Source organism: Sciurus carolinensis, chromosome 14 (assembly GCF_902686445.1).
Source record: "Sciurus carolinensis chromosome 14, mSciCar1.2, whole genome shotgun sequence".
In the NCBI taxonomy this organism is placed as follows: Eukaryota; Metazoa; Chordata; class Mammalia; order Rodentia; family Sciuridae; genus Sciurus; species Sciurus carolinensis.
Window position 1 is genome coordinate 5,553,050 of NC_062226.1, and position 22,022 is coordinate 5,575,071.

A 22,022-nucleotide genomic window follows, 5' to 3' on the forward strand; every position below is an offset into this window, starting at 1 on the left:
TCCCTGTGCCACTCTGCAGTCCTTCCTTCCCTATTCATTCCGGCGGCAATTGGAAAAGGAGCGCGGGGAACTGGTGGGGAGGGTGGGGACACAGCCAGGCTCGGCAGCCTCATGCCCGCCCCCGTGAAATTTCAAATTAGGCTACGAATACATCAGAGGGCACAGGCGAGGAGCAGCCACCACAGCCACCACTGTGGGCGGCGGGCGCGAAGGAGCGGGGATTACCTTGGGGTTCTCCAGGATTCCGGCCTCGTAGCTGTGGGGAGAGAGGGGAGCGGGTGAGTCGGGCAGGGCCACGGCCATGCCAGGCACGCCCCCACCACCCATTGTGTGCCCACCAGTCTGGTCTGTCTTGTCCTCTTTGCCAAAACACCGGCTGCCGACCCTGCCTGGAACATTCTGGCCCACCCCAGTTGGCCGTGAGAGCTGCCGGCTGCGAGGAAGAGCTGCCACAGTGCCCTCCAGCTGCGGGGTGCAGGCCCAGGCTCCCCACACAGGGCCTCTGCGTTAGGGACCTTCACATGCCAGCCCTCAGCCTTCAACGCTCCCTCTGCCCGGTGCCCGCCGAGCCCTGTTCATCCTCGAGGTTCTAATGGCCACTTCCTCAGAGGAGTCCTCCCCAGGCCCCAGGCAAGGCAGGTCCCCACGCTGAGGTGCCCCGTGACACACAGCACAACTGCAGTAGAGGCAGCAGCAGGAGACGGTGACCGGATGTCGGCCCCGGGGGGTGGGGGCCGCGGGTGTGGGGCCTCGGGTGTGGGGCTCCCATGCAGGTGCGGTGGGCACGTCTTACCTGATGTGCATGAGGTTCTCGTCCATGCTCCACGGGTTCTTGGGGGTGACCGGGATGGGGATTCCGTGTTGCTGCAGGTTGGAGAAAACATGGGCAGCCTGAGGCAGTTGGAAGGGCACCCGAGGGCCAGGCTCTGCTGCCTCGTTTTCTCCCAGGCCCTGAGCCACCCGGGGCCACCCTGCAGAGGGAGCGAGGCCCTGTTGCTAGACCTGCCAAAGACCAAGTGTTTGGGATGCTGGCCTTGGAGTTTCCTTCCAGAAGATTCTGAGTCCATCCCCCAAGGACCCATGAAGAGCTTGGCACCAGGCGTGCTAAGGGTCTCCTAGCACCAGCTCACTGACCCCCACCACAGAGCCACCAGATAGCCAGGGTGTGGACCAAGGCATCTGCCCCCCGAGTCCACACCATGCTCAATGTGGGGGACCCAACAAAAGGGGGGACCCAGGACAGTGTCGACTCATGGCAGTTAAGTACAAGACCTGCTGGGAACCACACCCTCTCTAAGCCTAGAGCAACTGCCACGCTGTCACTGCAGAGCCTGCAAGGGGACAGCCCCAGAGGTCTCGCTGTCCTTCCAGACTTGGCTCTGATCACGCTTTGCTTCCCAAGTGGTCCTCCATTGCTAAAGCAACCCCCTACCCGGGCTCGACTGCTGCTGGCCACCACTTCCAAGGCCGACCCTGCTTAACGCCTGGGGGAAAGGACAGGGCTGGTGCCTTACTGACCCATGTCCCTGGCTGACACCTGCCCGGAACCTGCCTAGGCACTCGGTTCCTCTCCAGTGCAGGAGTCTTGGGCACGCTCTTGCCTCCCGATGCCTAAGGGGCACTGGGGGAGGCCAGCAGCCCCTCGAAGCCAGGGAGACCTGACGCTCTGCCTCCAGGACCTCAGCACCTCGCCCCAGAGGTCTGGGTGGGAGCGGGGGCCAGTGAAGCCCCAGCGCCTCCCCCAGCAGCAGCCAGGGCCGCCTCTGCTGAGGGCTCTGCCAGCAGCTCCGGAGCCCCGCCCCAGGCTGCTGAGCTAGCTTCACCACTGCTCCGAGCTTCTGGCCACGCATGGGAACCAAGCGCACAGACCAACCAACCCTGGATTTTGTTTTATAGCTTTAGCAGGAGACTCACTTAAAAAGCAAAACAAACAGAAACAGCTCACGCCCACCCTAGAGTTTACACGGGCCACGGGAACACCCCGTTCCAGGCTGCTCTGCGGTGGGGGGGCACCGTCCCCTGGAGCTGCCCAGAGTTAAGGTGTGTCTTTCCCACGCAGCTGCCAGGTGCGGGGACCAGGACCCTGTGCAAGATGGGGCTGGGCTGCACCACAGGGGCATCCTGGTGGCCAGCTGGGCCTTGTCTTCCAGACTCATGGCGGGGGGCTAAGGGCTGAGAAAATCAGTCAGCCGGGTTCCCCGGAGCCTTCGTTTTGGGGGTACTATGGGAACACATGCCCCTCTCTTTCCTACTGGGCCTCCATCAAGGGGTGAGGAGGAGAGCAAGAAGGGAGGGAGGAAGGAGGGAAGAGCCGGGCAGGTGCACAGATGCCAGCCACGGCGACATTCCCAAGACCTGGGAGACATGTTTCCCAGCCCCTCTCTGTCTTGACCCACCATCTCTCATGGCAATTGCGAATGGAAAACAAAACCATCTTCAATATGGCTGGCTTATTACTATTTCAATTAATCATAGTGACAGTGATGAGGATGGAAGGCTCCGAGCATTTCCCCCTTGAATGATGGGCCTGGGGGAGACGGGAAGTGGAGGGAATCCATGTTTTTCCTGAGTCTCTGAGCGCACTTTGACCTTGGCCACTTACAGGTCTTGAAAGCAAAGGTTTCCAAGGCCTCATTGATTTTTGTCTCATCTGTGTCGGATCCTGCCTGGCTCTGGATTTTGGACAAAGCCCAGTGGCTGCTCAGTTATTCTGGTCATTTCCTGGGCGGCTCTGCCACCCTTTCCCACAGTTCGCCTCTGAAACCCGGCTCCCAGAAGGAGCGGGGCGGCCGCGGGGGCCACGTTCATCTTGCCCCGGCCAGCTTCTCCTGGTGGAGGGTTGTTTGGGAGGGAAGCTAAACTAAGTGTTTTCTTCCCAAAATCTGGGCAGGAGGGACCACAATGCTCCTGAAGTCCATCTTCACTGGAAAAACCAGGAGCCACTTTTGTGCGGGGACTTGCGGGAACAGAGGGCAGCGTGTGGGTCGGCCCTGCCCGCCCTTCCGCTGAGGCTGCAGGGCGGCGCGTGGGGGCCGCAATTCATCACTCTTAAAGACAAGACGCGCTTCATATTCTATATCATCCCGGAGACGGGGAGGGCGCGCTCGCCAGCCTCCGCTCTCTTAATAGCGCTATTTGACGATTTGTTTGGCAACATATGGGTTTGGTCTTGTAAACTCCCCTCTTAATAATAAAACAACAGATGGTGGAGGAGGTCTTTCCTCCCAGCGCTCCAGGTCTTAATGGGATGCTGGCGGCAGGGGCAGGGCTGCATTCCCGCCGCGTCCCCTGCCACGAGGCACCTCGGCGGCAGCGAGAGCGCACAGCCAGTCCTGGCGACTGCTATTTAAAAACCTGAGCAATTTTCTGGTGTGTGCACCGAGCTGCTTTCCCCGTCTGATTGATTGAGGCTGTTTGTCAAGTGCTGCCGCGGAGTCGCTAAAAAGAAAGCCACCCTGGGGAGCGGCTAAGGATCTTGATGCAAAACTTCTAATATGTTTTATTGCAACTTGTACTTCAAAAAAGGCTGGCGCCACACAGGCCTCTGTCTACCGCTGCCCCTCGGAGCGCCTACCTGTTCCCGGGAAGCACTGGGGACAATTAGCAGTCAGGTAATTGAGGTGCACAGAGCAGCCTCTGGCCCAGACCCCCTCCCAGCTATCCCCCGAGGGCCCCCCACAGAGACACACCACAGAGGTGGCAAGCAGGACCCGGGTCTCCCCGGGAATGGGAAGGAGACAGCCCAGCACCCTCCAGCCGGGTGGCACACCCCTCAGAGATGCCCAGCCCAGGGATGGGTACAGGAGATGACCACACCACGGTGGGGCAGACCCTGGGGGTGGTGCCGCTGGGGTTGCGATGGAGACGGAGGGTCGGTCTCCCTCCAAGTGGGGATCAGTCTTGGCCCCCACAAGCCCCAGCAGGAACAGACAGGGAGGGCAGCAGGCGAAGGCCAGGGTAAGGGCGGAGGCCCAGCTCTTACCTTGGCGTAGTCCATCAGGTCACTGCGGCCCTTGAATCGGTTGTAGAACTCGGGCATCCTCCAGGGAGCAATGACCTGGACCAGGGACGAGAGGCAAGCTGTCAGCCCTGGGCAGCAAAGGTGCTGGCTCCTCCTGGCCCTTAAGCCGAAGAGCTGGCACTTCTGGGAAGGGTTCGTGGCTCTGATGGCCACCTGGGGTCTCCATGGGGCTGGGCAGGGAGAGCCCACTAAGCAGGGGGAGGGCACAGCCTGCCACACGGAGGGTGCCCCCTCTTGGCCACCCCACATCCAACCAGGCCCCCGCCTCTGAATGCAAGAACTCAGGTGTGCGTGGGGGATCGGGCGGAGGGGCTGGGCGTGGACTGGTGTGGCGGGTGGGGAGGGGTAGCAGGAGGACCTACTCTTCCCTACTGGCCCAGAGTGAGCCTCCCTGGGACCAGGCTCAGTGTTGGGAACACACCCAGCCCTCCTCCCGGCTCCTGGGGACCAGCTTGAGCCCCCACCCCAGTCCCACCACAGCCCCCAGGCTTGGCCTCTGTAGACAAAGACCCAGAAACTGGAATCTTGTCCCCAAGCTGCTGTGGGAACCAGAGAAGCGGAGGCAGTGGGGCAAGGCCAGCCTCTGCCCACAGCGGCCACCAAGCAGCCGCTGACCAAGGGCAACTGTGGCCGGCATAGGGTTCAGAGCAGCTCATTAGAGCTCATTATGGCTCACCTCCAGGCCACTCACGGCCTCAAACAGCTGGCCCTGGACAAAGGGACAGAGAAAGACGTGCCACAGAGGAGAGACGCTCCCTAGAGACCTGGGAGCAGGGAGGGGGCAAGCCTCTGCAGCTTTAGCCAAAGGGACAGAAAAGAGCTCAGGTCAAGCCCCCACTGTCCAGGACGGAGCAGCTCTGGCCGAGTGCCTCGGAGGGAGTTGGCCATCCCCACTGACAGCCCAGCACCGCGAGGACACAAAACCTCCCAGGACGGTCCTGTGTGCATTGATTCCAGGCTGGATTCATGGGGTCTGATGAATAAGATGATGTTACCTGTTTCTCTTCATTTTTTAACATGGCCACTAGGGGATCTGGAAATGACCCGCAGGGCCAGCATCCAAGCCCTGTCACCACAGCTTCTGCAGCCTGGGCGCTCGGCCCTGTGAGGCTCACCTGAGCCTGGCCCAGCGGGCACAGAGTGAATGCCCAAGGAATGAATGGGCGCGTGACCAAAGGAATGGACAGGTGGATCAAAGGACAGACGAAGGCCCAGGCTGGCAGGGAGGGGACAGCACCACATGCCCCCCACACCTGGGTGACACGCCATGGGCAGAGGGGGTTCCTCATGCCAGGAAAAGGTCCGGGCCACCAGGGTCAGCCCCTAGCAGCCAGGGCTGAGAGGGCTCAGAGCAGCCTAGGTGCTGCCAGCCGTGCCTGTTATTCTGGGCCCACCTGGGCACCAGCTCCAGGAAGAATGAGTGGCCGCGAGAGCGTGGCCTCCTCTGAGGACTGTGCCCCATGAATGTTCTCAGTGGGAGCTGCGGAGAAGGTGCAGTAGCGCCCGGCCCCTGGCCTCTAGGAAGCCATGCCCGCCTGCTCGGACCAGAGCAACATCTTACCTTAATCTGGGGCGCCAGCGAATAGCAGGTGAGCTCAAAGCGGACCTGGTCATTGCCCTGCCGTTCAGAAGAGAGGCATGTCAGGAGACGCAGGGCAGGGCAAGGGGCAGGGGAGGCGTGGGGACAGCCACAGTGCTGGCAGAGGCTCTGTCCTCACGCACGGGCCTCCACACTCAGCCTCCCAAGGGAGGTCTACTCTGGCCTGCTCTAAAGGCCGTCCTCGGCGGGATCAGGTCTCAACCCGGCAGCTTCTGCTGCAGGGCCGGGCGTGGCAGGAGGCGATGCCGCGCCAGGCTGAGTGCTGTGGCCCGTGTGTGCAGTGAGTGTGCGCGGGGAACAGAGCAGAGCTGCACAGCTCAGGCTGCAGGGTGAAGCATGCACACGTGGGCATGTGCCGTGGGATCGTGTATGTGGGCATGTGCATACATGTGGGCCTCTGGGGACATGCGTGTGGTTGAGTATGTGCACAGCGTACGGGGACATCAAACCTTTGGGGACAGAGGCCTGGCCACCAGGGTCCAGGTGTGGGAAGCCCTGGGGACCCTGTCCTGGTGCATGTTTCTCCACACCCACAAGGTGGGAATCCCACCTCCCCTCTGAGCCTGTCCCCCAACTGCACAGTGGCTGCTCTAGGAGACGGAGCCAGGTGACAGCAGGGGCCTCTACTTCTGAGCTCCTCTCTGCACGGACGGAACCGAGGCCTGGAGAGGGAGTCCCAGGGAGCACCGCGGGAGAACCCCGCATCCTCCAGCAGGTGGCCGGCCTGCCCTTCTGCTGTCCAGTGCAGAGTGGCTCTGCTCTCTCCCAGCACAGCCGGGGTTCACCAGGCACAGGACCGTGGCGAGGAGGAGAGGGGGCTGGGTGGAGCCCCGGGAAGCCGCTGGGCGCCGCCTGCTCCAGCACGGCTCAGTGTCGGGGAGACTCGAGCGCGGTGGAAATGACAGAGGGACCACGTGCCTACTGTGAAAACTGCACGGCGCAGCCAGGCAGCAGCAGGAATAACATGTCATTTTCCAGAGCCTTGCCAGGCGACGCGGAAATCCAGGTTCCAGCCCTCTTGGCCGTGGAGCTGGGCTGTTCCCCTCTGACAGCCCCAGGACCCAAGCTGGGTCCTCCAGCCATCCCCTTACCCTCTACTCGGTCTCTAGTGAGCACCTACTATGCGCAGTCACACGGGCAGCCACCTGGGGCCAGTGGGAATTTTAACCCCACTTTACGGATGAGGACAGGGAAGTTCAGAGAGGTGAAGCTGACTGCCCAGAGCCACACAGCAAACACTCCCACCCTAATAATTCACACTCAGGCAACAGATGTGAATGCGAGTCCACTGAATCCTTCCAGCTGTGCCAGAGGTCGGTTCTGGGTGGGGACGCAGAGTTGGGGAGTGGGAACACTTGCCCAGAGGCCCACGGCCAGCTCGGCTCCTGGAGCGACGGCAGCCCCAGGACAAAGCAGATTGGTTTTCAGTTTGTGAAGCACACGGCAGTGCTGCCCGTACCAGCTATTTTCTCTCCAGGGCTTCATGTTTCCCCCACACAAAGACGGCTTGTACCTCCCCAGCTGGGCCCGGCGGGGCTGGTGTCTGCCGACCCAGATGCCACCAGGGGACACCCATCTGTTGGGAAGCCACAGACCCTCTAAGAAGCCAAACGAACAGGCTTCCTCCTTCAAAGTCTGTCCCAGCAGGAGCCTGAGGCCCTGCCCAGCACCCTCCCCAGCCCAGGACCCCAGCACCAGGGCAGCTCCTGGCAGCTCCCCGGGAGAGGGGGGTGCAGCATCTCACACGTGTCCACGTGCTGTTACGGTGCACACGTGTGCGGGGCACAGCGCCCAGTGGGACGGAGCGCCTGGGTCCCCATCTGCCCCGGGGCAGCCCCAGATGGTGCCACATATCAAACTGCTCCCCCGCACCCCACCAGGGTCTGAGGCTCATATTTCCAGGCCCCTCTTCCTAAACCGCAGGGAGGCAGGGTCTGCTTTCTGGGAGGCGGGATCCAGCTCCACTCACTGCAGGGCACACAAGGGCAGGAAAAGGTGGCCACTCTGTACCAGGAGCTGTCTGGGCCCTGGGAGGGATGCCCTCCCTGCAGCGTCACCAACTCTAGCTGCCCTGGCCATTCAGCATCACCTGCCAGCATGCCTGTCCCAAAGTCCCCCAGGGCCCCCAACTAGCCACCCTGTAGGGCGACCCTGTGTGCAGAGCAGAACTGGATACCCCCTGGGTGAATGAGTGCCTCGAGGTCTCCCCAGGGTCCTTCCTGGTTCCCTGCACCCAGGAGAGGAGCCGGAGTGTGGGAGGCCAGCACTCAGCTGCCCAGCCAGAGGGAGCCAGCCTGCCGCTCCTGGGGCCACAGGCGTCTCTCAGGTCTGGGGTCCTCCCAGCCGGCCTGGCCTCCGGCCGTGGGCTCCTGTCTCCTCAGCGGGCCACTTGCAGAATTCCACCAAGTTACATGCAGTCCTGGCCACGTGCTTTCCACATCGAAACGCGTCTGCTTTGTCCCGGGGCTGCCGCCTCGCTCAGTGCAGCTCCAGCAGAGCTGACTGTGGCCCCGCAGGCTGCCACCCGAGGCCCTGGCCCTGCCGCGTGGCCTCCGATCCACCTTACGTGACCACCCTTTTGGGACCCCTGCCTCCTGACACGAGAGGTCACCGGCGCCCACCAGCCAAGCAGGAGCCCAGCCTGCGCACGAGGCCCCCTCCCGTCCTGGGCCTCCCAGTGATCTCCACGGCACCCCGTGCCCAGAAACCGTCCCCAGGGGCTGTCGGGGCTTCCCAGGTACCACAGGTGAGGGGACACTGAGGCAGGGAAGGACACCTTGCTGTCACCCCGAGACAAGCAGGGATGGCCTGATAGCCTGTCCACAGCTGGGCTTGGAGGACCCCAGGGATGTCTCAAATCTGACCGTCCCTCCTGGGGTCACCAAGTGTGAACTCAGGTCACCCCCAAGCATCCCAAGCGTCCACTGAACAGCTGCAGAGGGTGTTCTTCCAGAACCAGGCACCGGGGACCCCAGTGGGGACAGAACGCTGGGTGGCTGTGGCCTCTGGAGCTGCCACAACCTCCCCAAGCCTCGGACTCTGGCGCCCTCTGGTGCCACAGGGCGGCACTGCGCACAGAGCTGTGGGGAGCTGCTCCCAGTCTGGGGTGGGGGGCCTGGGCTTGGACCCAGGAGCTGCTCCAGCCAGAGCCTGACCCCCCACCCATGCCCCTACCCCCTTGCCCCACCGGCCTGGATGCCGCTCAGCTGAACTCTGGCGGTACCAATGGAGGGACCTTCTCTTAGCAGGACCCCTTCAAGACCCGGATTCCCGGACTCACCAGGAATGCCTCCCTGGACGGAGAGCGCACTGGCTGGCCGCGTCCACCTGGGCAGGTGAGCCTGCCTGACCTTCCTCTGCCCCAGATCAGGACGCCGCCTGCACTGTCCCATGTGCCCAGACCCATGCCGCAGCTCCTTGGGGCCATCCTTCCACTGATCCTCAGCACCCCACGGGCTGGGTTCGTTTTAGCCTCATTTTACAGATGAGGAAGCAGAGCCCTGTGGGGTCCGTCACATGGTGGGAGTTGTGCAGCCTGGACTTGGAAGGCCCTGAGCCTGTGCTGACCCAGGGTCTCTCCAGCTCAGCCTTCCCAAGAGAGGCACACGTCCCTGCCCAAGCAGCCCCGGGCGTTGCTGGCCACCCCTCATGCAGCCTGTGGGGCCTTCCACGCCACCCAATCCACTGCACTCAGGACACAGCCAACCCCCTAGCATTGCCCCTGCTGGACCCCCCACTGCTTCTCCCACAGCCACAGCTTTTGGTTGGTGACACCAGAAAGACCATCGTTCAGAGCCTCTTGTCTCTAAGCCTTTGCCCAGGCTGTTCCCTCTACTTGCACACTGTTCCCATACCCTGGTTTCATCCACCTTCAGGGCCAAGCTCTGAAGGACGGCCCTTCCCCACGGCTCTCCTGGCACAGTCCCTCCAGCTGCCTCATCTCGAGTTGCTAGGACAGGGGCTCCCCAAGGGCTGGCAGAGGCCCCAGGGTCCACTGTGCCTGTGCTCACAGGCACCCAGTGCTGGACAGACGCCCGGCTCAGGCCAGCTGGACTAGCGTCCGAGAGACAGAATGCACACCTGAGCTCTCAAGGACGGCCAGTGCCACCGTGGTGGGCGGCACTCTGCAAGGACACCCTCGAGGCCACCCTCAACCCATGGCTTCCCCATCCTGAGCTCAGCTGCCTGTGTCCCTGTCCCCCAGCCTGCAGCAGGCGAGGCAGCCCCGGCGCTGGGAGAATCAGAGCCGTAGACCTTGCTGCGGTGCCACCCCCGCGAGAGCCCGTGATCGAGTCTCTGTGACGTCCCGTGACCCTTGCCAGCGCTACTGGGGACCCTGGCTCCCAGCCCTGCCCCGTGGGGACAGCTCGTTGAAGCCCGTCCTGCCTGAGCCATGGGGTCCTCCGCAGGCTGCCCGGGGATTCGCGGGCAGAGGTGGCGGGTGTGAGGGCATGACCCCAGGACCTCGGAACGTGACCAGTTTAAGAGGACATCCTGACGGTGGCTCTAAAGCAATGAGGCTGGGGTCCCTATAAAAAGGAGGAAGGACAGGGACAGACATGTGCATGTGCACAGGGGAGGCCCCGTGAAGAGCCAGGAGAAGAGGCATGTGACACTGGGGTGGCGGTGACGTCCCCACAGTCAAGGAGCCAGGCCAGAGCTGGGTGGGCGGGAGGGACCCTTCCCCAGAGCCTGCAGAGGCGCAGGCCCTGCGGACCCCCGACCTTGGACTCCGGCCTCCTGAACTGCCAGGCAGGTGCTTCTGTCGTCCAGGGCCCCGGCTTGGGGAACCCTGATTCTGACCCTCTGCCCACTCGGGTCTCTGCCCCTTCTGACGACGCTCTGCAACTCCACCAGGCCTGGGTCCAGTCTGCTACCCGAGGGGACGTGGCTCCCTCCGCACAGGACTCAGGCGAGGCACAGCAGCACAGGATCTGCTGTCAGAGTGGCCCTCGCGCCGCGCCCCACGCTGACCCAGGCCTAGCCTGGACTGCTCGGTCGGCCAGCACCCTGGCTGCCGTCGCCTTGGCCGGCCTCCGTCCCCTCCTCCCTCCACCTGCCCTCCCGAGTTCACGGTCCTGGCCTCACCTTGCCTGTGGCCCCGTGGGACACATACTTGGCTCCCTCCCGCTGGGCAATCTCCACTTGCTTGCGGGCTATGCAGGGTCGGGCCAGTGACGTGCCCAGGAGGTAGCGGTCCTCATACAGAGCACTGGACTGCACGGCAGGCCAGATGAACTCCTCCACGAACTCTCTGCTGACGTCCTCAATGAACACCTGTGGGACAGGGGCCCGTGAGAGGGACCTCGGCAAGGATGGGGCCCAATCTGAGCACAGACGGGCCACATACTGGTGGCTGATATCTGTGACACGCTGTACCCCACTCTTCCCCTCCCCACCCACCGCAGCTGTAGCAGACATCACCAGTGGATCCCAGCAAACTCCCTCCTGCGCCCATGGCAGACATTGCTAGTCAATCCAACACACCATCTGGTGAAAATGGGACGTGGCTCCTAAATTCTCCCCAAGGTGGAACTTAGTGCCATTTAAGATCGAGAGCAGTAGATAACGAAGGGGTGGTTCTGTTCCATGGGACATTTGGCAATATCTTGAGATATTTCTGGTTGTCACAGTTGCCAGGTTGGGGATGTCACTAAACATCCTACAATGCAGAGTGTGGCCAGGCACATGTGAACAGTGCCCGGCTGAGAAAGGAATGCTTCTCAAGATGCACACCAGGGGTCCCAGGACCCCTTCAGGGAGACTGTGGGGACATCATCCTATGATGACAGTAACCTGTCATCTGCTTTTTTACTGTGGTGACGTTCACATGGATGGTGCAAGAGCAATGGTAGGTGAACCCTAATGCCACACACACGGAAACAGACCAAAGTGCAAACAGGTAAGAGTGGAGAGGGACCCAGGGCAAAGGATGCAGCGGGGCCTGCCCAGGGGCCACTCTGCCCAGGCAGGTGGGACAGAGGGGGAGGGGCTCGCCTCTTTCCCGCCATCCCTGCTGTAACCCTTGCCCACTCCTCCAGGTGGGGATGAATGGGAAGGTCCTCCTCCTGGAAGGCAATTCATACACTGCGCTGGGTACACGTGAACGGGGGCCGTGCTGCCCCTGTCCACCATATTTGCCAGCACCAGTAAGGGGCCTGCTGCCCACACCACTAGATGCAAGATCAACGCTGAACTCAACCGGAGTTGAACAGATGGAAGGCTGAGCAGGTCGACAGAGAAACGAGAGATGGGCAGGCGGACGAATGATGGATGGATGGACGAACAGGTGCACGATGGGTGGACGGATGGATGGGAGGAGGGACAAATGGATGGATGAATAGTAGGTGAATGGGTGGGTAGATGGTGGGTGGATGGATGGATGATGGACGGATGGACAGATGAGGGATGAATGAACAGATAGGTGAATGGATGGATGGATGGATGGACAGACAGATGGACAGATGGATGATGGATGAATGAACAGATGGATGGATGGATGGATGGACAGATGGATGGATAGGTGAATGGGTACATGGAGAGATGTCTGTATGTAGGAGTGGATGGTCAGAGAAACAAAGGAGGGATGCGCAGACGGATGGACAGGAGAGGGATGGGCAGGTCGGTGGGAGGGAGAGCGCTGGGGAGGCAGGAAGACTGCGGCATTCACAGCCTCACTCCTGGCATCCAGAGGACAGCCTGGAGGGGACACTGGGGACAGGGTCCTGGGGCAGGCGCGCCCTTGCTGCCCTGCCCACCCCCCGTACCTTCTTGGCCCCCAGCTTCAGCGCCTTCTTCCTGGCCTCCTCAAAGTCTTCCTTCTGACCGATGTTGGCCTGAGGAGCAGAGGTGAGAGGCCAGTGAGTCCGGGAGAGGAGGTGGGAGAGGAGACCGGCTCCTGGCTGAACTGACAAGCGCCATCCACACCAAGCCCGGGGTCCCGCTGACGGCCAAGGCCACGCAGGGAGGAGTGGGCAGAGTGGCTGGGTGCCGCAGTGGCTCCTGCTTGGGGCTGGACAGCTGGCGTGCCAGAGGGTCAGTCCCCAGGTCTGGCTGAGCTGCCCTGGGCACACGGTGCCCTCCAGCCATCGCTCCCTGGGCAGCGCCAAGGCTCACCTCCCACACCAGGCTGTGGCCTGCCTTCCTGAGCAGGAGGCAGAGGCCTGCTCAGGGGCTCCCAGCCCTGTCCCTGCAGCCTGGTGTGGACTCCCGCTGTCCACTGCTCCGCTAGACTCTGGCTGGCCTTGGGCCTGCTGCCCAGATCCCGCCTGAACCCTAGCCCTCTGCTTTCTGCTCACCAGACCGGAATCTCCCCAGAGCCCACCTGCAGGTGCTTGCCTGAGGTCACTCAGCTCTCAGTCTGCCCTGCAGGACGCGGGGGGGCCAGTGCTGCCTCTGCAGGAGGAACGTGCCCGGGGCTCTGTGCATCCACTGGACACTGTGGCCGTCACTCCTGGCTGGCAGCCTGCACGGCGCTCCCCCTGCCTGGCCTCCCGCTCCCACCTGAGTAACGGGCAGGGCAGTTAGATCTGGCTTATCGGCTGTGCACACGCCACGCTTGGCACCAGGGCACCATCCTCACTCTGGAAAGAGAATCTTCTCGCCTAGGGGGCCCTTTCCACAGGGATGGAGGGGAACAGATCACATTTCCTACTCACTGTGACCCTAGCCTAGTCCCCTAGACACAGCCATGGTGACAAGTGTGTGGTGGGCCATGACTGGACCGACGAGAAGACCCTCGGGGCCACTGTTGATCTCTGGGCAGGCCCTCCTTTTTCTGGAAAGCCAGACTATGATGGTGCCTGCTGGAAGTCTGGCTGCCCCATGGAGAGGCCAAGAAAGAAGCCAGGTAAAGCGGCGGCAGACCTGGGTGGTCACCTGGATCCAGCCTTACTTGAAGCCACCATCCCCTGGACTTCTCAGTTATGTGAACCAAGTACTGCTTTGGTGTTTCTGCTTTCTTTCTATTTTTCTTCAGCTGTTTTAAGTTGGATTTCTAGAATTCTCAGGCAAGAGCCCTGAAAAGCACAGCCACGTGGAGAGCCAAGCTCTTCAGAAGTGGAGCTGGTTTGAGCAGGATGCTGGGTGCAGCCCCTGGCTGGGGAGTGGCTTCACCAACACCTCTTCCTACGACCTGTTTGCACCCACGGAGCCGGGACCCGGGCCCTCCCGCTCAGGATTCTACAACGTGCCGATTATTGGGGGCTGGTGGCAACCACAGGGAAGGGAGGACCAAGTCCCATGTCCAAGCCCAGGGCCCCTCTCCGAGCAGGCTGCCCATGGACAAGCTGTCTTCCCAGTTCTGACCCAGGCAGGTGTAGCAAGGGGAAGGCAGGCTCGGACCAGCGTGGCGACGGCCAGAGCAGAGGTGCGGGGTGGGCTGGGGGCCGGGGACACACGGGCAGAAAGACAGACATGCAGGGCTCCTCCTCACCAGGTAGGCGATGACATCGTAGCCTTGCTCCTTCAGCCACACGAGGATGCAGGAGGTGTCCAGGCCACCACTGTAGGCCAGGACCACGGAGCCTTTGCCCGACATCTTGTCTAGAGGGAGCGGAGGAGGACCCTGAGCGCCCGGAGCCAGCGCCTGCAAGCGGCTCCCTCCTGGCCACCCCGGCCTTGGGCAGCCTCATCCCCTGGACAGGCTGCCACCGGGGTAGGAACAGAACGCTCCCCTTCCTGCCTCCTCCCCGCCCCAGGGACCCTGACCCTGCACCCCTCTGCACACGCCAGCTGGGGCCTGGGAACGCTGACGCAGGCAGGTCGTGGGGCTGGCGGGGGAGGCGTCTCTCCCGGCCAATCCCCGGCCGCTGCGAGGCCCCTGAGGCTGAGCCTCTGGAGGAAGGCCGGCTGGAGGAAGCACCAGGGAGGTGCGAGCAGGGCTGGCAGGTGGCCAGGCACAGCTGCCACAGCAAGGGGGGCCCTGTGGAGGTCCTGGACCCCCACGGTGACCCTGGAAGTAGGTGCCGTCCTCCTACTGGAGAGGCAGACAGCAGGCCTCAGAGCGGTCGGGGTCAAGATCACAGAAGTAGCAGTTCGAGGTCACAGAGCAAGCGTCTGGCTGCAGAACCCGGGCTGTGCCTGTGCAGTGCGGCCCCCACCTGTGGACAGGTGCTGGGCAGGTGCACTCACCGGGCCTTCTCCTTCATACCTCGGAATTTTAGGCATTTAGTGGTTTTCAAATGCAACTTCCTCTAAGGGGGGACCCCCCCACCCAGGGGCCCTGAGCCACCACCATGGGCTCAACTCTGCACATGCCCAGGAGGGAGGGCTAGAGACCCACAGCCAGGGTGCACAGACCTGGAGGGGAGGGAGAAACAGGCCTGGAGGGGAGGGAGATGGGCAGAGGCAGGACACCTCTGTAACCAGGGATCCCCAGGGACACGCCTCAGCTGCACAGAAGGCACCGTGGTCATTGTGGCCTTGCCTTCCCAGCTGTTGTTTCCTTGGCCAGAGACCCTCCCTCAGCCCCCCACCTGTCCCAGCACCCGTCATGAGGCCCTGAAGGCAGATGCAATTGTTTTACCCACGTAGTTGAAGAGAAAACCGAGGGTCTGAGAGGCGGCTCAACCGCCCAGGTGGCTAGGCAGGCAGGCAGGCAGCAAGGCCAGACGCAGACCCAGGCCCAGCGTCCTGCATTTGTGGGGCACTTGTCTGGGTCTAAGCATCTGCACTGGAGTTCCACCAAGGGCAGAGCCAGCCGCGGGTCCTTAGGAGACACTCCTGTAAAGGTCATGGACATTCTGCAGACACGCAGGGCCCAGGAGGCTCCCCGCATGCGCTGCCGTCTGGGCGTCTCAGTCTCGTGCCTGGAAGTGTGGAAGTGTGGAGAGGAAGCGGCTCTCCCAGGTCGCCCAGCCTGTGCTGCAGGCGGACACGTACCCTGAGTAGGGGGCCGTGCATCCCGACACCTCCCACAGGGCCCGGACAGCCAGCCCCGGGTCTCGAAGGCCACTGCGCCTGGGCTCAGAAGGGGAAAGGCCTCAGGGAACAGTGCAGTGGGGCAGGGAGGTGACTCTGCTCTCAGGCCAACTCTCACCTCCACTAGGCGTCCGACCACCCGCCAGCTGGGTCAGACTGCCCCGACCTGAGCGACTCAGCAGGCCATGACCTCGGAGCCAGCAACCAGTGCCCATGGCAACCAAGCCAGGCACCGGGCCATGCAAGATGGAGGGACGGAGGGAGAGGGAGGCAGGAAGGACCGAGGGCGGAAGTACCTGGGACTGGAGGTAGGGGTTCCTGGTGTCCAAAATCTGTTTTCGAAGACTGAATCACTCTGCAGAAGCAAAAAGTGATGAGCTTCCTGGCACGGGGACCCAGGTGACATGAAGCCCTGCACCTGCCACAGCGGCCTGAGCGGGAGATGTGGGTGGCCCAGAGCCTCAGAGCCACTGGTCAGCGGCAGCCTCCTGCCCCCTGCCCCAGGAGGCTCTCAGGCACGTGTTTCTCCCTCCCGCCCTGAGTTGGAGCTCTGGGGCCAGCGGTGCGGGAGGGTGCGCGCTAACATCCCACAGCCTATTTTAAAAGCAGTTCTTTAATTAGCACACAATAAGCTGCAGATGTTTAAAGTGTCCACTTCCTCAAGTTTCAACAAGCGCACACACTCGTGAAATGCCACCACAGTCCCGGTAATAAATCTCCATCTCGTGCACAGCCCTCCCTTCAGGGGTTACCCCCACTTGAGAGACAAGGAAACTGAGGCTTGGGTTAAGGAACTTGCCCAAGCCTCGCCTGGCTAGTAAGTGCGGAACCAGGACCTAGATGCACATCAGCCCTCTCTGGGAGGGAAACATCAGGCCGGGTGTGGTCGGGAGCCGGGTGCTGACATCTGGGTGGCTGGGGTGGGCTAGAGCCAGGGAGATTCACCCCTCTCTCCGAGACACCTCTGCTTCTGCCCCCACCCAAAGGCACCTGGAGCCAAGCCAGGACCTGGGAGCAGGGAAGGGCAGCCCCGGGAGACAGACCACCCCACTACAGGCCCCGCTCTGCCCCACTGGATCCATGGTGCTTCTCCCATCGGAGCAGCTGAATTCCCATTGCCCCCCTCCCTCCAGGAGAGCGAGATCACCTCTCAGGTGCACAGATCACCTCTCAGGTGCACGTGGCAGGTACTGAGAACGTGACCAACAGGGCTGCTCTCTGCAGTTCAGCCTCCCTGCAAACACAGGGCTGGGATCCCCTGCAGTGGGGAATTGCTACAGGCTCTCAATCAGAGACCAGGGGCCCTTATGCCTGCCGTGTGGGCGTGAGCCTCGCTCGGAGAGCCACGTGAAGGAATGCACGCACCTAGGAGCGTGTTCCTGACCACGCACGTGTGTGGGTACGGTGAGCGCCCAGGATTGTGTACCTAGGAAAGAACGTGTGTGCATGCACGCCTCGGTGAGCCTGGAGGTGGGTCCTGGGAGTGTGCGTGTGTGTGCATGTGTGTTTGGGGTTGTGCAAGGATGTGTTTGTGCACACACACGTACATGCGTGCTGCGTTCGGGCCTGCGTGTGCGCTCAGAGACCAGCTGGCCAGGCGGGCTGGGAAAGCCATGCAGTAGGACACCTGGTAACACACCCTCCTCCCTCAGCCACCACAGTCCCTGTGTGTAAGGAGGCTGCAGCCTGAGGCAAAGGAAAAGACGCTGAGGCCCGAGTCTGGGTGGGGAAGCTGGGGAGGAAAGGAACAGCAGCTGGCGCCCAGAGAGCACGTGGGCTCCGCAGGCAGGGCGCTGACTCCGGCCTCCAGACCTGGGTCCCTGAAACCCTGTCAGCATGGCTGCTCATCCGCAAAACGGGGCTGGGAATGGCCGACCCCCACGGGGCAGGTGGTGAGGATTCACAGAGATGCTGGGGAATCACCGAGCTCACTGAACACTCGGTACCACCGCCATAGCTGACCTTGGGCCAGTCCCCCACTCCCTAGGCCTCAGTTTCCCCATCTGCACAACAATCTGAAGCCCCTTGATTCAGGCAGCCCAGGACACTGGCTTCCTTCCCAGCGAGGAGGTTGCAGATCCTGTCTGAAGTCAGGCTTCCCCACCCAGGAAGGGCCCAGGGCAGGTTTTTCCAGATCCCAGGCACGTGCCCACTGCCTCCCAGCTCCAAGGCCAGTGCAGACAGCCTTTGCCAGAAGATGCCTGGGACATGGGGAAGGTGAGCTCGTGTCAAGCTGCCTGCCAGCCTGGCCTTAGTTGGCAAGGCAGAGGGCATTCTCTGTGGCCCCAGACAGAGCCACCTGGCCAGGGCCCAGGGAACACGTGCCAGGCCAGCCAAGCACTTCCTCAGCACAGCGGAAAGCTCATGGGGCTCTAAAATGTCAGAGCAGGAGTGACCAGAGCCGAGGCTGCGTTCAGCCACACACACGTCATTTCCCGGCCTCAGGAGCAATGTGCCCGGTCGCGGGCTGGTGACCTCAAGCCCAGGCTGACTGCAGACTGTTTGCTTTCTACTGACTCTGCCCAACGCGGCTCCCTGTCCCCTAGGAGACCCCAGGTCCACTTCCACACACAAGGGTCCCAGGACTCACCGGCCCCACCTGTTCTTTCTCTGTATGCCCTGCACCCTGCCGCTCAGCACTGCGGCTGCTAACACTCCGGCTCTTTTACAATTTTATTTAAAAAAACCTTGACTCCACCTGGGCCGGCAGATTGTCTCCTACTTGGGGCTTCTTCGTCCTAGGACTTCGGCTCCTGCGGGCTGCCTGGATTTGCCGTGTCTGATAGAGCTAGGCTGCGATTCTGCACACTGGCAGGAGGAGGCGCACGGCCCTCCCACAGCATCCAGCTTGACTTTCACTTGACAGGCTTGGGTTATTTTGGGAAAGTTTTGGGTGAAAATCCCCCAAGATAGCAGCTAGGGGACTAAAAAGGTACACTGGAGCCTGGTAAGAGACGTTCAAGCCTCTCCTGGGAACACCTGGAGGAAAGAGTTCATTGACTCATTGTTCATTTATTCTAATAGAAAAGTGCCTAAGGCCTACGCCAGGTCCAGGGAGGGGCCGGCCCTGCAGGAGTGGGGAGCCAGGGCCTGGGAGATCCACTCTGCTCCAGCAGAAATCAGAGCCCAGACCCTGAATTCCAGCGAGGAGCCTCTTTCCACATGGGTGCCCACAGGCAAGTCGCTCACTTCAGGGGCTGTGCATTCAGTGCCGATGAAGGCATCTGGCTCTCCTGGCCAGCCTCCCAGGACCCCGGGTGAAGAAGAGATGGGTCATGGGAAAGTGCTGGCTCAGCAGGTGGGTCTGGACCTGGCTCCACCCCAAGTCTCCTGGGGCACCTGATTTCACAAGCCCAGGACAGACATGCAGATGGTGGGGCATGTGAGTACTCAGGGGGGGCTGAGACTGCTTAGGGTGGGGGTCTTTCCTGCTCCCCCCCACCTCCCCACCTGGTCCTGTACAGGAGCTCAGGGGCAGGATTCACCACCTGCTCACTGGGCACTTCCACTGAGCAGGAAAAGAATTACTTTTCAGCGTGGTGTACAGGTGGTCCTCCAGGGGCTGGCCAGATCCCTCCCCAGGCTCCTCTGCCCTAGATGGAATGTGGAGGGAGACTGAAGGGGGAGGGAGTTTGGAAGGAAGAGGATGCCATTTGCTACCCAGAGCCAAAGTTCCCATCCCCTGGGATCATTTCTGCCCCTACCGTCTTCCACCCTCATCACACCCACCCTAGGACAGGGACGGGTCTCCTTCCCTGTTCTGCATCTACATTCCCAGACACAGTGAGCATGGGACCCAGGTACAGTCCTCGGCAGTCTCCAGAGTCCTTCGACAGCCTCCTGCCATCTCCGAATGTGTCCCGAGTCCCAGCCTGGCCTGGGTCCGCTCCAACACACAGAAGCGAGCCCTGCAGCTGGGGGATGATCCAGGCCTGACTCCCCTCTCCAGTCACTGGCCTGGTGTCGGAGCTGGGAGGGAGGGATCAAAGTCCAGGACTCTCTTGGTCTATCCCTGGGGAAAGGACAGGTTTGTTCCTGCCCTGACACCTACAGCCAGGTCCAGCTGCTTGGGAGCAAACGGCTCCATTTCACAGAGGGGAACACTGAGGGCTGTCACTGGCTCTCCTCAGAATGAGCCCTGGCAAAATGGAAGAGGATTTTCCTCCATTTCACAATGACCCTGCTTCCCTGGAGGGTGCAGCCGCCCAGGGGCCAAAGGCAACAACCCAGAGGACGGACATTTCCTGCGGAGAGGCCCCTCCCACAGAGCCCAGCCCAGGGCCAGCAGGAAACTGGTAGGGAGGATCCCCCCAAGGAGAGCCTGCAGGGAAAGGAACCCAACCACACCCAAGTCAGGTAGTCAGGGTCCCGGTGTCTCTATCTTCCCAGGGTAAACTGAGTCTTGGGGAAAGTCGGCGACCAAGACCCAGAGGGCGAGGGTGCGGCCCTGGCTGGCATTGCGGTTTCACTCCAAGAAAAACAGGTGGGGGCAGATGGTGAGTCGAGGCTGGATAGGGAGCCCCACACCCCTGAACTCCCAAGGTCTCCATCTGGGGGCTTCACTGCACAGAGAAAGTCAAACCCAGAGGGAAAAATCCAGAAAGGACCTCAGCTCGCACAGGGGACAAACAACCTGACCTACTTCCCAGACCCCGAGACTTGGTCCCCAACCGGTGCCCCAGGCCCGGGGAACCAGGAGCTGGGCGCCTGTGTGTGAGCAACAGAAACCCGGGTGTGGGCCTCCTTCGCTCCAGCCTGGCCCGAGCCCCGGGTGCTTGGCGTTCCGGGGGCCGCGCGCTCGGGTTAGATCGGGGAGGGGGCGACCCGGAGCAGAGTGGGAAGCGGGAGGGGCCGGGGTTACTCACCGGGACCCAAGCAGCGGTGGCAGGCGGCGGAGCAGGGCCGGGAGAAGCGCGCATCCCGGATTATAAGCACAGGGCCGGGGGCAGGGCTGGGGACCTGGGACACGTGGGGGCACGCGCGCGACAGGCCCCGCCCCGGGCCGGGCCCCCGCCGGGAGCCTCTCAGAATTTGAAGCCACTAGCAGGTGGGCGGGTCCCGGCCGCTTCCTCCCGTCTTGCCCCGCCCCCTTCCTCGGCGCCCCCCTCCCCCGGCCAGTCCCCAGCCCGGGCCCGGCGCCAGCACAGCCTCCCGGGGGCGCACGGGCGTGGGCGCGCGCCGCGCGGGTCTCCGGCCCTGGCCTGCGAGCTGGTGGCGCCTACGAAGGCGGCGGTGGCTGGAACCTGCGTAACAGGCAGGGTGATCGCGGCCGTCTTGCTAGAGACTTGCCGCCTGGCACTTGGGACGTGTTCAAAGCGCTTGGAGGCGAGAGCGGGAATAAATGTTGCCCAAGCCAGAGCGTCGTGCTCGCCTTTCCCCATGCCGCTGGGCCCCAGGCGCTTTCTGCAGCCCTGAAATCCCCTCCCTTCCCCCACACGAGCCCTGAGCCCGAGCCCAGGTGCGGAGGAGAGAAGAGGGTGGCGCTGGCCCTGGAGGCTTGGGTTGCATCCCTCAGCTCAGGGATGACAGATCCTGGCTGTTTCCCCAGAACCTGGCACCTGACCAAATTCCCCAGGGCACCCAGTAAACGGTGAATAAAAGTCTGGCCGACCACTGACCCATTGGGCAGCGCGGAAGGTTGAGGTTCACAGAGGTGAAGCCTCCGCCTTGTAAAATGAAACCTGCAGTTGTGACGGGCGTCTGGTCTGCAGCCCCGGCAGCAGGCACTGCAACCGCGCGGCAGTTCAACAGCAGGTCCCAGGGGCCTGGCCAAGGCCACTGCTCCACAGCTGGGACTGGCCCCAGAGGAGAAGGTTCTGTCCTCAAGGCTCTCTGACCTGGAGCAGGAGGGAGCCTACACCTCACCCAGCTGCTGCCACGTTAGTCCCTCCCGTCAGTGCCTGTCCCCTCCCCTCACACTGCTGCCCTGTTACTCCAGCCCTGGTCAGGGACAGTAACCGAGAGTCCTAGAAGGGAAAGGTCTGTGACCAATTCACAAACAAGACCACAGCTTTGGGACCCTCATGAACGCCCTAGCCTTCAGGTACCCTAAGCCAGGTTGTGGCCCATAATGACCAGGAGGCTGACTTGAGAACCCTCCTGCCAGGAAAACCGTGTGACAGCTGCCCCTGGGCCCATCGCTGGACCAGCTCTGAACCTCATCAAACTCTGGGCCTTGCACAGCCACAGGAAGCAAGTGAGGGACACACAGAACACACAGCCTCAGCTGCAGTCCTGTGGCTGCCTTTTCCCACTGTGGCCTGCTTCCTCCTCCTCACAGCCTGCGAGGGGAGGGCAAGACTCCGTCTTCAACACTGCCCCACACCAGGTAGCTGCTGCTGTCATCCCATTATACAGACAAGAACCCGTAGCACAGAGGGAGGCTATGTCTTTTCCAAGGCCACACAGCAAGTCAGCGGCATAGCAGAACTAGAATCCAGTCACTGAAGCTCTGAGCCAAACCCTCTGCTCTAGCTCAGG

The 22,022-nt window shown here is 62.2% G+C and overlaps 1 protein-coding gene across 2 annotated transcripts in view; it reads right to left on the minus strand.

Annotated features, from left to right (window-relative positions):
• Window positions 1-20,503, minus strand: part of Ass1 (argininosuccinate synthase 1) — a 46,632-nt gene extending 26,129 nt beyond the window's left edge. Inside the window, exons 1-9 of one of the 2 annotated variants that reach the window (XM_047524727.1) lie at window positions 20,408-20,503; window positions 15,839-15,897; window positions 14,056-14,165; window positions 12,389-12,457; window positions 10,710-10,898; window positions 5,583-5,639; window positions 3,983-4,057; window positions 794-864; window positions 226-256 (exon numbers count right to left, since the gene is read on the minus strand). In XM_047524727.1, the coding sequence (XP_047380683.1) occupies window positions 226-256; window positions 794-864; window positions 3,983-4,057; window positions 5,583-5,639; window positions 10,710-10,898; window positions 12,389-12,457; window positions 14,056-14,160 (597 nt within the window). In that variant the 5' untranslated portion in view covers window positions 14,161-14,165; window positions 15,839-15,897; window positions 20,408-20,503. Of the gene's footprint in view, window positions 1-225; window positions 257-793; window positions 865-3,982; window positions 4,058-5,582; window positions 5,640-10,709; window positions 10,899-12,388; window positions 12,458-14,055; window positions 14,166-15,147; window positions 15,281-15,838; window positions 15,898-20,407 lie in introns of those variants that run through there. The other variant, XM_047524728.1, reaches the window with a different exon arrangement.
• Window positions 20,504-22,022: the final 1,519 nt, after the last annotated feature.